At 48.7% G+C, this 13,469-nt stretch overlaps 4 protein-coding genes across 4 annotated transcripts; 1 reads left to right on the forward strand and 3 right to left on the reverse strand.

Moving 5' to 3' along the window:
• Positions 1-1,393: 1,393 nt before the first annotated feature.
• BO94DRAFT_605245 (MFS general substrate transporter) lies at positions 1,394-3,376 on the reverse strand (the record flags this gene model as incomplete). The annotated part of the gene is made up of 2 exons (XM_025616475.1): positions 1,394-3,046; positions 3,187-3,376. 2 exons carry the CDS (start codon positions 3,374-3,376, stop codon positions 1,584-1,586), a joined length of 1,653 nt encoding a protein of 550 aa, XP_025464038.1. The 3' UTR covers positions 1,394-1,583.
• A 3,718-nt stretch (positions 3,377-7,094) lies between these two features.
• On the reverse strand, positions 7,095-7,907 carry BO94DRAFT_549354 (2EXR domain-containing protein; the record flags this gene model as incomplete). Its single annotated transcript, XM_025613440.1, has 1 exon — positions 7,095-7,907. The coding sequence occupies one exon, from the start codon at positions 7,905-7,907 to the stop codon at positions 7,095-7,097; it is 813 nt and encodes a 270-aa protein (XP_025464039.1).
• A 623-nt stretch (positions 7,908-8,530) lies between these two features.
• On the reverse strand, positions 8,531-10,209 carry BO94DRAFT_605251 (MFS general substrate transporter; the record flags this gene model as incomplete). The annotated part of the gene is made up of 2 exons (XM_025616476.1): positions 8,531-9,373; positions 9,430-10,209. 2 exons carry the CDS (start codon positions 10,207-10,209, stop codon positions 8,531-8,533), a joined length of 1,623 nt encoding a protein of 540 aa, XP_025464040.1.
• Positions 10,210-11,043: 834 nt separating this feature from the next.
• BO94DRAFT_577848 (uncharacterized protein) lies at positions 11,044-12,766 on the forward strand (the record flags this gene model as incomplete). The annotated part of the gene is made up of 2 exons (XM_025615189.1): positions 11,044-11,109; positions 11,426-12,766. The coding sequence occupies 2 exons, from the start codon at positions 11,044-11,046 to the stop codon at positions 12,764-12,766; spliced, it is 1,407 nt and encodes a 468-aa protein (XP_025464041.1).
• Between the last annotated feature and the right edge of the window lie 703 nt (positions 12,767-13,469).

Genomic DNA, 13,469 nt, shown 5'->3' on the forward strand with positions numbered 1-13,469 from the left:
GGGGCGTGCTAACCAAGACACATGAAACCTGTTAAGGCGGCTTGGACGAAAGTCCATACAGAGTAGCAAAAAAGCTCAACAACCACTCTTAACCCAGAGTACTCGCCCGCGACATCAAGTCTCCAACAACTCCATCCCTCTTCTCACCTGGTGTTATCAACGATCTTCTCTCCTTCCCCCTTACCTCTCCTTTCTGTCTACCATACTCACGATTCTTCGGATCTATCGCCAAGGCATGTACGGAAACCAGAGACTTTCCTTCGAGGTAGAGACTGGCTGCAATGGTGGGTGTGGTCTATGCACAATATCATCATGAGCTCTTTCACCTTCTCGATCTGGGGTCTCTGATAGGTTAGAGAGTACATGCCAGCATCTTTGATCTTGTTTCTGCACAGTAGAGTAACGTTATCTAGTCTGTAGATATTCTGGTGGCTACTGGGGGGAATTGATGTATGAATAGAGGTGTTGATTGTATGGATCAAATTGGTGTGATTCTTGTGGAGATGGGAGGTTCTTAAGATTTGAATTGTATTGTGAGAGTAGGTAACAGAAGCAGCGAAGCGAACATTTGGACGAAGAGGGGAGAAGGGGTTGCAGGAGGTAGGGCTTCCTTGCTGTCTGAGCGCTTGTGAGTCATGACAGTATATTCCAAAGCAGGGCACAGAAGTAATTTAATGAACAGGGATGCGTGGAATTGGTTAGTGACCAGCCTATCATATTGCTGGGCTAATGCAATGTAACATAACACATCCCTAGCTGTCTTTAGTTTGGGGCTTGGGGTTAGTATGTATTTTTGATACAATCATTCTTGAAATACATAGTATATAGAGTGTGTGTATCTTAAAAATAGTCAATATAGTGACAATTTAAGGGGACCTCGCTATATACACGATGCCAGCAAGATTACTGACCCCAGAGGGTCTGATAAATTCATAGAGTTCAGGCACCTGTTCGGACTAGAGAGGTGAATTAGTAGCCTGTCTAATTCCTTTCGTATGATTCCCTTCTTAAAAGGATTAACATACCTACATTTTGCCACCAGAAGAGCGCGGATATAGTACTTTTCTTGATTACACACGGCGTGTTTCCCCTGTTACCCGATAGGACAAAGCTGTCGGTGCTTATTGGACCTCAGTGGCGCGATACTAGTAAGATACGCCATGGAGGATCCTGGAAGTTCTGAGAACCTGAATAGGAGGGTATTTGAGTGTGAGTCATCTGGGTTTGTTGTTGTATGTATTTGTACCTATTTGATACTGGGTGTCAGTAGTTCCTAACCAGAACAAAAGCGACATCTCCTGGCCCAAGGGTAAATGCAATTGTGGTACATCCTAACGCTCGGTAGGTATAATGTTCAAATCATCGTGTTGTAGCAGTCATGGTCTTGACTCCTACCTTGGATGCCAAATTAAGCTGTTCCTCCTCCCCGTTCCATAGTTTAGTTCCCAGAATTCTTTAAAAAGCCCAACCCAGACCGTCCCAAGTCATGCATCGCAGAAAAATAGTTCTCTAAAGCCAGTCTCCCCCAAATATATCATCAATCAGAGCCCTTGACCAATGAGTAACCCGCCTAAGTACCCAAATTACTTCAACTCACCACTCTTCCCCTCCCCCTTCTCTTTCTTCTCCTCCGGATCATCAACCAACTCATTATTCTGCATCCCAAAAGTCAACACCGCAGCAGCAACCGAAGCCGCCATAGAAAGAAAAAACACCCCCCGCGCCGCCCGAAGATAAATATGAATAGCAGCCTGTTTCTCCACACCACTCAGCAGATCCAAACTATTATAGTTTCGCGAGATGCGGTCCGCCAAACCGGGCTGCCCACGGAACAGCGATTGAAGAGACTCGACCGACAAATTCTGAAAGATAGTAGCCGCGATGGTCTGGCCGATAGTAGTGCCCGTGTTACGCACAGTAAAAGAACAAGATTGCACCACGAGGAGATGTTGCTTATCGGTAGAAGTGAGCAAACCCATCAGTCTGGTCACGTAGGCGCCACCGGATCCGGCACCGTAGATACCGAGATAGATGAAGGGGGCCCAGGAGGGAGTGGACTCGGTCATGGTGCAAAGCATGGCTGCGCCAAGCACGGAGCAGGCCTGGACGGGGTAATTGATGAAGTAGTATTTAGAGGTAGCTTTGACGAAGAATCCGGCGGCGAAGGAGCCGAGCGCGAAGCAGAGAGCTAGAGGGATGAATCGAAGGCCGCTTTGGCCGGGAGAATGGCCTAGGACTTCTAGATAAACGGGGACGTAGTACATGATGCTGGTGTTGGCGAAGTTGGAGAAGAAGGAGCTCAGCTGCGAGGCGGCCACGGTGCGTTGAAGCAAGGCTCGGACGGGGATGTGTGGATTCGTGGCGTGGTAAAGTTCCCAGTAGATGAAGGTTATGAAGCCTATCCCGGCGATGATCAAGGTCGCGAGCACGGCGGAGCTGTTCCAGGCGAAGACCGAGCCGGCGGAGTTCATTCCGAATTGGAAGAGGATGATGATGACGAGGAGAGAGGCCATGCCGATGTAGTCGACTGGGCGCTTGACAGGCCGGCTCTTGCCTTGAGGGATGTTGAGGAAGAAGGCAACCATTGCGATGTCCAGCACGATGAAGGGTACTTGGATGCGAAATGCCCATTTCCACCCGATGGCGTTGGCGACGCCACCCCCGTATACGCCGCCGAGAGCCAATGTAATGCCGTAGGTGATATTGCCGATGCCTTCGATCAGGGCCCGCTTTCTCATCGATACGAGGTCGGTTTCGACGAATGCAGTGATGGTGCCGATGCAGCCTGCGCCGAGGCCTTGAATGATGCGGCCGAGCAAGAAGACTGACAGTCGGGGTGCCAGTCCGCATAGCAGCTGTCCTATGACGAGGACTGAGAGGCAAATCACGAGGCCATATCGCCGGCCAACGAGGTTGGTCAGTTGTCCGCTGAATGGCTGTGAGATGGAGAGTCCGATGGGGTAGGTGGTAGCGATCCAGGAATACGATGCGAAGGCATCAAAGTCATCACAGATATCTTCAATGATTGTGGCAAGCATGGTCGAGTCTACGAATGTTAGAAACGGGTCATTATATGGCAAGGATGGGTGGTTACCTAATGCGCTGAGCAAGACTCCAAGCTGGGAATAAAGTGCAGTGTTAGAATTATGTAGACAAATGACTTGCTAACACATTGTGGGACAGAACTGCTTACCCAGAGACCTAATAGAATGATCACGAAGCGGGCAGTCGATGGCTCTTGGTCTGATCCATCAGAGCTGCTCACAGTCTCTTCAACCACAGTAGTCGGGGAAGATTCCGCCTCCACCACAAGCTCTATTGCATCTGGATCCTCAAACCCATCGTCGACTCTGATAGATCTCTGTGTATCGGCCATGGTGTATGAAATGTGGACGATAAGAGCAAAAACAAACAATGGCTACGATAAAGAAATAAAATTGAAGACAAGAAAGTCTTTGACAGGAGAAATAATGCTGAAGCGATTGTTACCCAACTCACCAACCATCCTTGTCCTAGTACTCGAGTACCTTGAGGACAGCATTGGGTTATCAGATGACAAGGAACAGTCGACCAACATCCAGACTAGGGCCATCTAGCGGCTCGCCATGACCATTAAAAGAAGCTTTTCCAGTGGGGAATCCTGGTGTGGACTGCGGGGGTAATGGCGTATACGAATCACGGCCTTACAACCATTTCGTCTGTATCTCCTGAAAATGCTACCTAGTAATGCTTCCTGCCCGGAAGTATCTCACTCGTTTATGCAGAGCCTGAAATAATATGATTTAGCTGGCTGGTATGATATCCACGAATCATACAGGAGAGGCTTGACGTGATCGAATGGGATAATTCCATTAGATGAATCTTTTCCAAGTGTGAGTCATCGTCTCACTTGTACTAGAAAGAAAACAGTGTCTGTGCCGGGATCCGGGACCCCGGATAATTTAGGTAACTCCGCTCATCATGTGCTTCATTTGGTGTCTGCCCCAAAGCGTCTAGAGTGATCGCTTTGCCAGGCTCTTAGAAAGAGCCATCAAGTTCGCTTCCTGCAGTTTTATGAAAATCACCACCAATTTCTTGCTCACAGAAAATGATTCTACAAAGAAAAGCTTTCTCCTAGTTCCTGATTGATACGCGATTTATGTCATCTTATCTTTAAGACCCTTGTCTGATTGGCCACTTATGAACTTCAGGGCGATAGAGCCTTACCTATCTAGGGATGGTATGATGTGACCCTTTATGACATTAACCACATTACAATTAGCGTATGCTAAGCAAGGCCAAGCATGGCTGGGCAAGGCTTTTCAGCAACAGATGAGCCAACCAGCATTTAGTCCCCACTCCACTAGCCAGGGTCCGACGGATAGGCCGGAGCATTACCCCTCTTATGATGTTGCTGCCTGCTCAAAGTTGCTGCCTGCTTATGCGTTGGCTGCTTGCTGTTCATGATAGGTTGGTTTCCAGTCGCTTATAAAATTCAGCTTACATTATTATGGGGCCAACGAAATAACGGTCTAGAGGAGAATCGTAAATTATGGATCCGAGTTACTTATAATAATCGTCTGATCTATTTTCCTGGCCAGAGGGCACCCGCGATTACATGTATCAGAGTCGTATCGAAAACCTGGCGCTAGAGCACATGGTGGATGGTCATAGTTGTCGACTGTCTTCCCGGATGGTACCGCTCAGAAAACCGTCTGCAATTGATAGAACCCCTGTTTCAGCATGGTGCTGAGTTCCCCATTCAACAAGGATTACCAGAGTGAGGTTAAGGTGCAGTTTATGGAAAATAGTTTTTCTGCAGCAGTTGAGGTGGCGGACAGTGCAGAAGCTAGGTTAACATAGGGGCTGGGCACATATGAAGCGGCAACAGCAAGCCCTTGATCTTATTATAGAGATTTGTGTGTGAGATTTCCGTGCCTTTGAAGGGATGGAGATTGGCAATTATCGTTATGGGCCTGAGACTACCCGGATATGGAGACGCAGTAGAGTTTTTATGGAGGATCAGACCGACTGGGATATTGGGTGAGGAATAAAGGCTGTGCTGTTGGTTTTCTGCTGGTTTAAGAGAAAGAACTATCCTTATAAATTGTTTGCGATTGGTTAATCGACATTGACATTACACATGGTTGACCGCCAATGTCGGTCGACAAGAGTTTAGGGCTAAGGCCCCTTTCCTAAAATCATTCCCTCCCTAGTTCCAACTCAAACATTTCACCCGACGCCTAGTTACAGTAAATATTAGTCGAATAACGAGGTATCCTAAAGAGGATCTCCAGATATTTCGGGTTGCCATCAGAGGTCTTGGTTTGGTCATCTCGGGAATGGGGGCCTATTGTATTAAGGGCTCACTGCACACTGCATGCTCTTTGTCTTTGTCCAATATCAATCTCTTCATCTACCAATTGTGTACATACGACCACAGGGTGTGGAGAACAGGGCTTCCCGTCCGCTCAGCCGTACTTAAGCCACACGCCGGGAGGTTAGTAGTTGGGTGGGTGACCACCAGCGAATCCCTTCTGTTGTATGTTTTTCTGCCTTTTTGTTTGGTGCCTAGTTGTTTTTGAATGTAGTAAACCACAGTTATATTATGAGCTTCCATAGTCCGTTTACAATCACGTCTATAATTCTCTGCCTTATCTGAAACCCGGTCGCCTCTCCTCTTCTGAGTCATAGCCTACGCAAGCCGTTGTCGGATCACCCAGTCCCTCCTGTCTACGCCCGCAAATAGCACATGTGCTATCGTAGCATCAAGCAGTAACATCTATGCTGACTCTGTCGATAAACCCAGCATCTACTACCCCGTAAAGGCGGGGAATGTTACACATCAGCCCGAGAACCAATAAGCATAAATTATCCGTTCGAAAAGAAACACAGATTACCCCACATGTACAAGCATAATCCCGTCAGCTGAGCTATTCATTGTATGACAACTCCGACAGTAGAGGGTTGTGTTACCATCCACTAAAATAGAACGTAGGAGTCATCTATGTTAAAGAGGGGTTAACTCTTCCTCTTCTTCCTCTTCTTTCTCCACGACTTCCCATCATTGCTTCCTCAACCCCCTCGCGCCTTTCTCAATCATCACATACTAGTTTCAAACAAACAGCATAATGCACATTCATTCCATGATCATCGCATCCCTCGCCTATCTGGCTACTTCCGCCCCTCCTGCTTCTCCTGAAGCCGCAACCGACGATGTCGTTCCCGCTGCCTGCGGATATCCTAACGGAAACTGCTACGATAATGACTGCCATGGCGAGCTTAGTAGGGATCGGGTTACTTGTACTTCGGTATGTGGTTTTTCTTCTACGATGGTGATGCAGGGGGCAAAGCTGAGTGGTTGCTAGGGCCCGTATCTAGGTTGTCAGTGTGGATATGGCTGTGGGAGGGATGTTGGCCCGTGTAATGAGAATGGTTGTAATGGGAGTAATGGACGATGCAGGAATAATTATTTGGGATGTAATTGTCGTTGAGTGGAGTGAGGTTGTTTGCCTCCGGAGAAGTCTTTGGGGGGTGGTCCTGATGGTTGAGATAACGTGTCTGGTTCTGATGTTGATGCTTTGGTGTTAATCATTAGTTGGAACCTTGGACGTAAAAGATGAGCAATGAATTTTTCATAAAACTACATACAGGTTTCGCAATGAGATATAGAACGAAAAGGGAATCATTTAACTCCTTGATTTGCAAAGGGAGGTGCTACAACACACTGTGAGGATTTCACATAACCCTACCCGTGGTTCTATCTAAGTAAGCTTATAAGGGATGCGCGTTTATGCTAAAGAGCTTAGAATTCTAGTTTTTGCCGGACTGCTGAGTTAGTAAACTCTTTCTCTGGTAGGATCCTGTGACTTGACGGACATTCACCGGCCAAGCTATGACCATACCTTTTGTATACTCCGTCTATCATGTTAGGTAGCGCCTACGTTTTATTAGCTAAGTAGGATATTGACTGTTTTAATCTATATTTGACGCACACAGTTTATGCCGGCCAGGGCCTAGTAGGGAAAAGCAATTTTGTGCTCATGACAAGGCAGTGACTGTCATCCTTGATCGTTCACACTTCTTACCACATTTATCGTTCCAAAGTTCTAAACTCACATCCTGATAACAGAGACAGAATGGACCTCGAGGCGATGGCCCTCTTCCCATCCTGACAAGTTCATCATCCCACCACTAGCTTCTTGGAGCCTTTCAAGTACATAGTCCCAAGTGCCCTCATATAAAACATTGTGATGCGGTTCAAAGAGACGACGCTCACTGTTCCATACAAATATCGGGAACCCGGTGAAAGAGTCCAGCTCCCAGTGCTGGCCCGCTTTAATAACATCCCCCTCTAGCATATCTTGAGCATTGGTGACAACAAAGATTTTTTCAATGGTACTCCAATACACACGACGGAACAAATCTCCGAGAAAGAAACGTTTGCTCTCGCAGATTTCCATGGGTATGGCAATATGCGTATATCCCGGTACACCCACGGTCACTGCCCTAGGACCCAAGCGTTCTGCTTGGACTAGCATCCACGGGTCGACAATAAAACAAGCCCACTCGGTGGCTGGAATGAGTATGATATCGGATTGTGGGTTGAAGGAGCGCCGGAAACGAAAGGATGAAGTTTCTGGATCATACATCATTTGGATCCCATGCTTACGCATCCAACGTAGCACAACGTATCGGGTCTCACAGTTCACAAAGAAGAGCGACGTACTGAATACGAGGTCGCGTAGACGGCGATGCTTGAACTCATAGTGTATATGAGTCTCACTCACGCTTCCTCTTCCCCAGCAGCCTAATCGGTACATGTACAGTGGCCGTCGGAGCTTGGGCAGAGCTTCTTCCCAAATCTGGAGGCGGAGCTCAGTAGGTAGACAGGGGAAGAGAGGAAATCCAATGGCTGCTGTATCCATGACTGCTCAGATCGTATGCCCGTTTGGCATTGATGTTGTGAGGAACGAGGATGGGTGTCGAGAGTTGTCTTCGAGAATTTGATCGTGAATGATGAGTGGTGGATAAGGATCGATACTCTAACGACTAGAATAATAATATGAGCCACTTAGGTAATATCAGATGCTGTTGTTATCTCAGAGAAAGTGATGGTAAAAGCTAAAACATCAGGCATAGGCTCTAAAGATCTTTGTTGAGCCAAAGAGGCATGCACACCAACTCTTGTTTTTCGGGGAGATGAAGAAGGTGCTAGTCATTTGAGAGACAGGCGCTGAGTACTCCTTCCTCCTTCTTGCCTGCCACCTCGGCTTCTCTTCTTCGTTCATCCCCCTTGTCCACTTTTTAACGGCCACGTGCAACTGAATCCCGAGAATTGATTCATCTCCTCCCGAAATCCACTATCCTCAGTTGGCCTCCTGCTGGCAGGAATTGAGCAAGCTCGACTACCCATCGACTTTGGTGCACCAGTCCAAATAATAGGGTGATCTGGGAACCTGCAGGACAGAAGGATATCGGGTCTAATGCTAAGAGTCGAAGAGGGAAGACACGAAACCGTATCCAGTGTCGCATATCCCAAGCCACTCCTTCACGACTTCGATGTGAATCGACTCCTCGCTCTAAGTGCCGCCCCAAACCGATATAAAGAGAACATACCCAGCGTACAGAGGACACACAGCCCACCAATCAAGGACGTGCCTCCAGCAATCCCTAACCTCCCATAAAGGAAATTCGCAATCAGGACCGCAACACATGCCACAGTTGCCTTGGCGAATCCATTGCCCCCGAAGAGCGACGCCGCGTATCGCGGATACGCAAGCGCGATATATACATAGATAGACTGGAAGATGATGGCGTTGCCGCCAGACACCAGCATGGCACCAATCGTGGGCACGATCCAGTGGATATTGGAACTGCGACCGGTCCAAGCGAACAAAAACAGGCCCGCGGGGATGACGATTGACGCACCAAGCGCGGGCACCAGTCGGTCCTCCGGCTCGGGTGGTAACTGTCCAGGTTTTGCCGCGCGCATGGGTGCGTGCACCTTCCAGTGGATGAAGGCGAAGTATGGGATCGCGGCCAGAAGGGTGCCAACCGGCACGCAGATGTATATCAGGCCCATTCGGCCCACTGTCATTCCGTGTTGGTCCATGTAAACCAATGGGAAGACTTCGAAAAAGAGGTAGTATGCTGAGTAGACGAGGCAGCAGTACAGTGTGGTGAATAGGATCGACGGGTCCAGCGCATTAATCTTCCACGGCATGATGAGTGATGAATACACAATGGCCGCGACGGATAGTCCCTCCTCCCCAGTCTTTTCTTGTCGCTCGATCTCGTAGTGTGAAAGCAGGCTGGGATCATGTGTGACGCGGCGGAGGCGCCTGGATCGTGCGTATAGGATGCGAGGCGCGGATGTTTCCGGCAGGAGCAACTATACACTGTTTGTTAATCTAAATGAAGGATAAGCTCCATCACACATGCACGTACCACTAATATCAAAGTAGGAACCGCCAGAATTACAATCTCCCAGAGAGGAAAACGCCACCCCTCAGGGCCGACGGCGAAGCCGGAGATGATGGGCCCAATTGCAGGGCCCACAAAGGCGAACATGGCCCACGAGTACATACCATAAGGCAGTTCATATGTGGTGGTGATATCGGCTAACGAGGCTCCCCCGGTGTTCATAATGGCTGAAGACATCCACCCTTGCAGTAGTCGCATGATCGTGATGCCCGCGACAGTGTTGACGAACGGTGCACCAATTGATAACAGCGTGAATAAGACGATGCTGACGACATATGGAGGGTTACGACCCACGGCCGGGATTTCGGATAGAGGCGAGAGGAACAACCCCCCAGACCCATAGCCAAACACGAACAACCCCAGGCCTAGAGATGAGACCGTCTTCGAGACGCCGAAAATCTCCGGCAGCAACATTTGCGACGGGGTGAAGATCGACACGGAAGCTTGGCCGGTGGCAGTATAGAAGCAGATGATGATGTATACCATGGCCTTCTTCCGACTGCTCCAGTTCTTTGGGTTCTCGGGGTCGTTGACGCCATACCATGTTACCGGAGGAGAGGATCTCGCAGACTCGAGAGCTGCGGGTGATGCATCGGCATTCGATACGGTGGGCGTTCGAGCGCTGGAGAGGAAGGTATCGGGGACAGTGAATCCATCTTGTTCTTCAGGAAAGCGAAGCAGTTTCCTGCCGCTCAGGAGCTGAATGAGGTGCCCCAGAGGCACATCTCGCAAGAAGGTCAGCATGGATCCGAGGATGCTGGTCGGTGTGGAAGGGGGAGGCAGTCGGCCAGCCCCGGTCGGGTCTTTGTATATTGCTTAAGAAACATCCCTGAGATTGGTTTGTGACCTGGCTAGGTAGGGAGGTGATTATTTGGAGGCAAACTGGTCGAAAATTCTGACAAATGCTGTTGAGTGGGGAGGCGGAAGATATATTCCTCAAATCCCAGTCCCACCGGTGCATATCATCGCACACCCATTGGTAGGAAAGCTCTCTCCCCACAGGGATTTCTCATGTTACTATGCATTGGAATTCTAATGGCAATGGAATCATACCTATCGCCTTCGATGGCAACAATGGAAAAGGATTTCGCCCAATTGTGATGAGATTCTGTTGCCCGGCGGGGAAATTGATGAATCAGCAACTCAATAGCAACGCATTACCAACATTATACATAGTAAAAGCAGCAATTGATCCGTAAATCCAATCAAGATAACAATATTTCAGAAAGAAAGAAGCCAAAAAAAAAACAACAGCCATAAAAAGAGAAACATACAACAGAAGGGATTCGCTGGTGGTCACCCACCCAACTACTAACCTCCCGGCGTGTGGCTTAAGTACGGCTGAGCGGACGGGAAGCCCTGTTCTCCACACCCTATGGTTGTATGTACTATTTCTCTCTTTGGAAGGGGTCATATAGGGATCGTGTATTAAACAGATATAGGGAATAAACACTGGGTTCGTGATCTATGCGATAGGTGCAGCTACACGGCATGCAGAGAGGAGCTCTGCTATGTGATATCTATTGCCCACTTCAGATGTGCCATCTCCAGCCAATCATTCCCGTATCGCCCCGAAGTATGTACAATGTCGTGAGTGCATTGGATGCGCCCTATGACCAGATTAGTGATGCATTAGTGATGCAGGTAACAGCCAAAATAAGACCAATGACTGAGAAACCGCCGACACCTGTATAAATACAGAAAATAGGACATAATGTAGCTACTGGTATCTCCGCTCAGCGTGTTCAATCTCACCAGATAGATATAACCCTAACTCTAACTCTAATTATTCACCCTTCTGCGGTTCAATGTTTATAAAGCGGAGCTCGGAACCATCCGCCACCCCCTCTCCCCTTCCCCCCCGCCAAAACCCATCATGCCTCCACGCTGAGTCATTCCACGATACGAAGTCTCTCCGCACCGGTTTAATTACGAGCTATGCGCTCAACTCCACAACCAGATATTTCGCATCGCCTGGGAATCCCATCCCCAACCAATCGCTAATCCCAACCTAACGACATGGTGGGAGTATTTCCAGCCTTCGCGGGATTTACACCAGCATTACCACCCCTGGCTCATTGAATTTCTAAAACGAGCATACTACCTCCCCGATGCCCCTGAGTTTTTCTACTACATCCATGGCCTGAGTGAGCCACGAAACCTGATCGACGTGGACTTCAATGAGACATTCGAGGCGCAGGATTGCTACGTGCTTCTCCACCAGGCCACTCCATGGCAGGGCGGAGATGAATGGGGAATTTTTATTGATCAGATCACATGTCAAGCAGTGTTTGTTGAGGATTTGAACTATCACAACCCGATCTACAATGTTGGATGGGGTTTCCGACCCCTCGAGGATATTTATACTGCCTATCTCCAGATGATCGTGGAATCGAAGGTTCAAAGAGTCCCGCGGCAGCTGCCGTTCGTTGACCTTGATGATAATAGAGTGGGCCCTTGGAATTTGTGCGCGTATACGCAAGCCGATGTTTGCAAGGCAGCTGAGGCCTTCCAATCTTTTCTGAACGAAATCAAGGGCCGGCTTCCGGCATCAACAACCGAGAATAGAATGAGACAGCCGCTTCCTTGGTCCCATTCCAGTGTCCGTACCGAGGCCTCTATCGCACCCAACAGTTTCGTTGATGCCTTCTGCCGCGCCACCACAGCCGGTACCAATACAAACCCCGGGATCAAGTATATCGCGCCTGGTATCCGCCTCCCCACAGCGGAAGAGTTCCCTGCTATCCAGCCCTTCCGCGAGTCCAGTTTTGCCGATGATGAATCCGCCTGCCCAATTTTGCCGACCCTGCTTTTCATCGCCGAGGGAGAAGAGGGCGAAGTTGCGTTGACAGTCCCGGACCCAGGAATCAAGCTCAACTCACTTGTCCGTCGTAAGTTCTCTTCCGGTGGCGCTCAACCCCGGCCAGCAGGGCTCTACCTCAGTGGCGATGATCGCGCACATACCCCTTTTGAGAACGGATGCCACCTGCTCTTACCCTTCGGGGTCGGTCGAAACCGGTGGGCGCGCCGCAGCGACAATACATACATGGGAAAAGGATGGGACCGGGAATATGATATCCAGACGGCAGATCAGAATTCCGAGCTGTACCAGAGTGTGTTTAACGGAATGGTGCCGCACCGGCATGTTCTGCTGCATATAGTGTTGAGTCACTGGGCGGAGCAGGTGAAAACCGGGAGGTGGAGGGTTGGTGAGACTGGTGTGATGAGAGAGATTGGGGTTTGGCGAGAGGCGGATACAGAGCAGGGGTGGAAGATGTATTGGGTGCCCTCGACTTGGTAGACTACCAGTTGGCTGGGTAGAATACTGACAGATTTCTATATAATCTTTATTCAAGGCCTTTGTGTTTCAAACCCGGGTCTTTAGCATTCTTTTGAGATAAATGTAACTTTACCTTCGAATATAAAGGGAACAGATACCATTTTAAAAGAGATGTCGTATAGATTCGCTCTTTGTTTATCATAAGCTTTATTCTACATATAATCACCGCGATGCCACATATTTCTTTCGATAATGGGAGCTTGAACTCGTTTGGCAAATGCTTATCGCAATCCCCATACATTTCCCAGATATATTCCGATTCGAAGATAAAATTGGTATGTATAACCACAAGGTGTGAAGAACCGCTGAAGAGGGCTCGCTGCATCGAATTCGGCTCGATTACAGTCTGCTTGAGTTAGCATATCCTCACGTACTTGCAATACCAGTTCTCTGAGATCATCTCATCCACCGTTGGCCCAATCGATGTAGTCATTTAGTTCTTCCAGTGAACCCGAAAAAGGACTTGAAACAGCTTTGTGAAGGTCCGACCGGTCTGAATTGGACCTTGCTTTGCTGATGAGGATTTCTCGACACGTTCGCGTACTCGTAGTGAGAGTAGATGTGGTAATTCCAAACTTGATGTGCGAGTTCGTGTAGTCATAGTTGTTTTGACATGGGCGAAAAGGCCGTCATGCAGGACGAAATCCGAGGAGGCTTTTATCTG

Source organism: Aspergillus sclerotioniger (assembly GCF_003184525.1).
Source record: "Aspergillus sclerotioniger CBS 115572 chromosome Unknown BO94scaffold_28, whole genome shotgun sequence".
Lineage (NCBI taxonomy): Eukaryota > Fungi > Ascomycota > Eurotiomycetes > Eurotiales > Aspergillaceae > Aspergillus > Aspergillus sclerotioniger.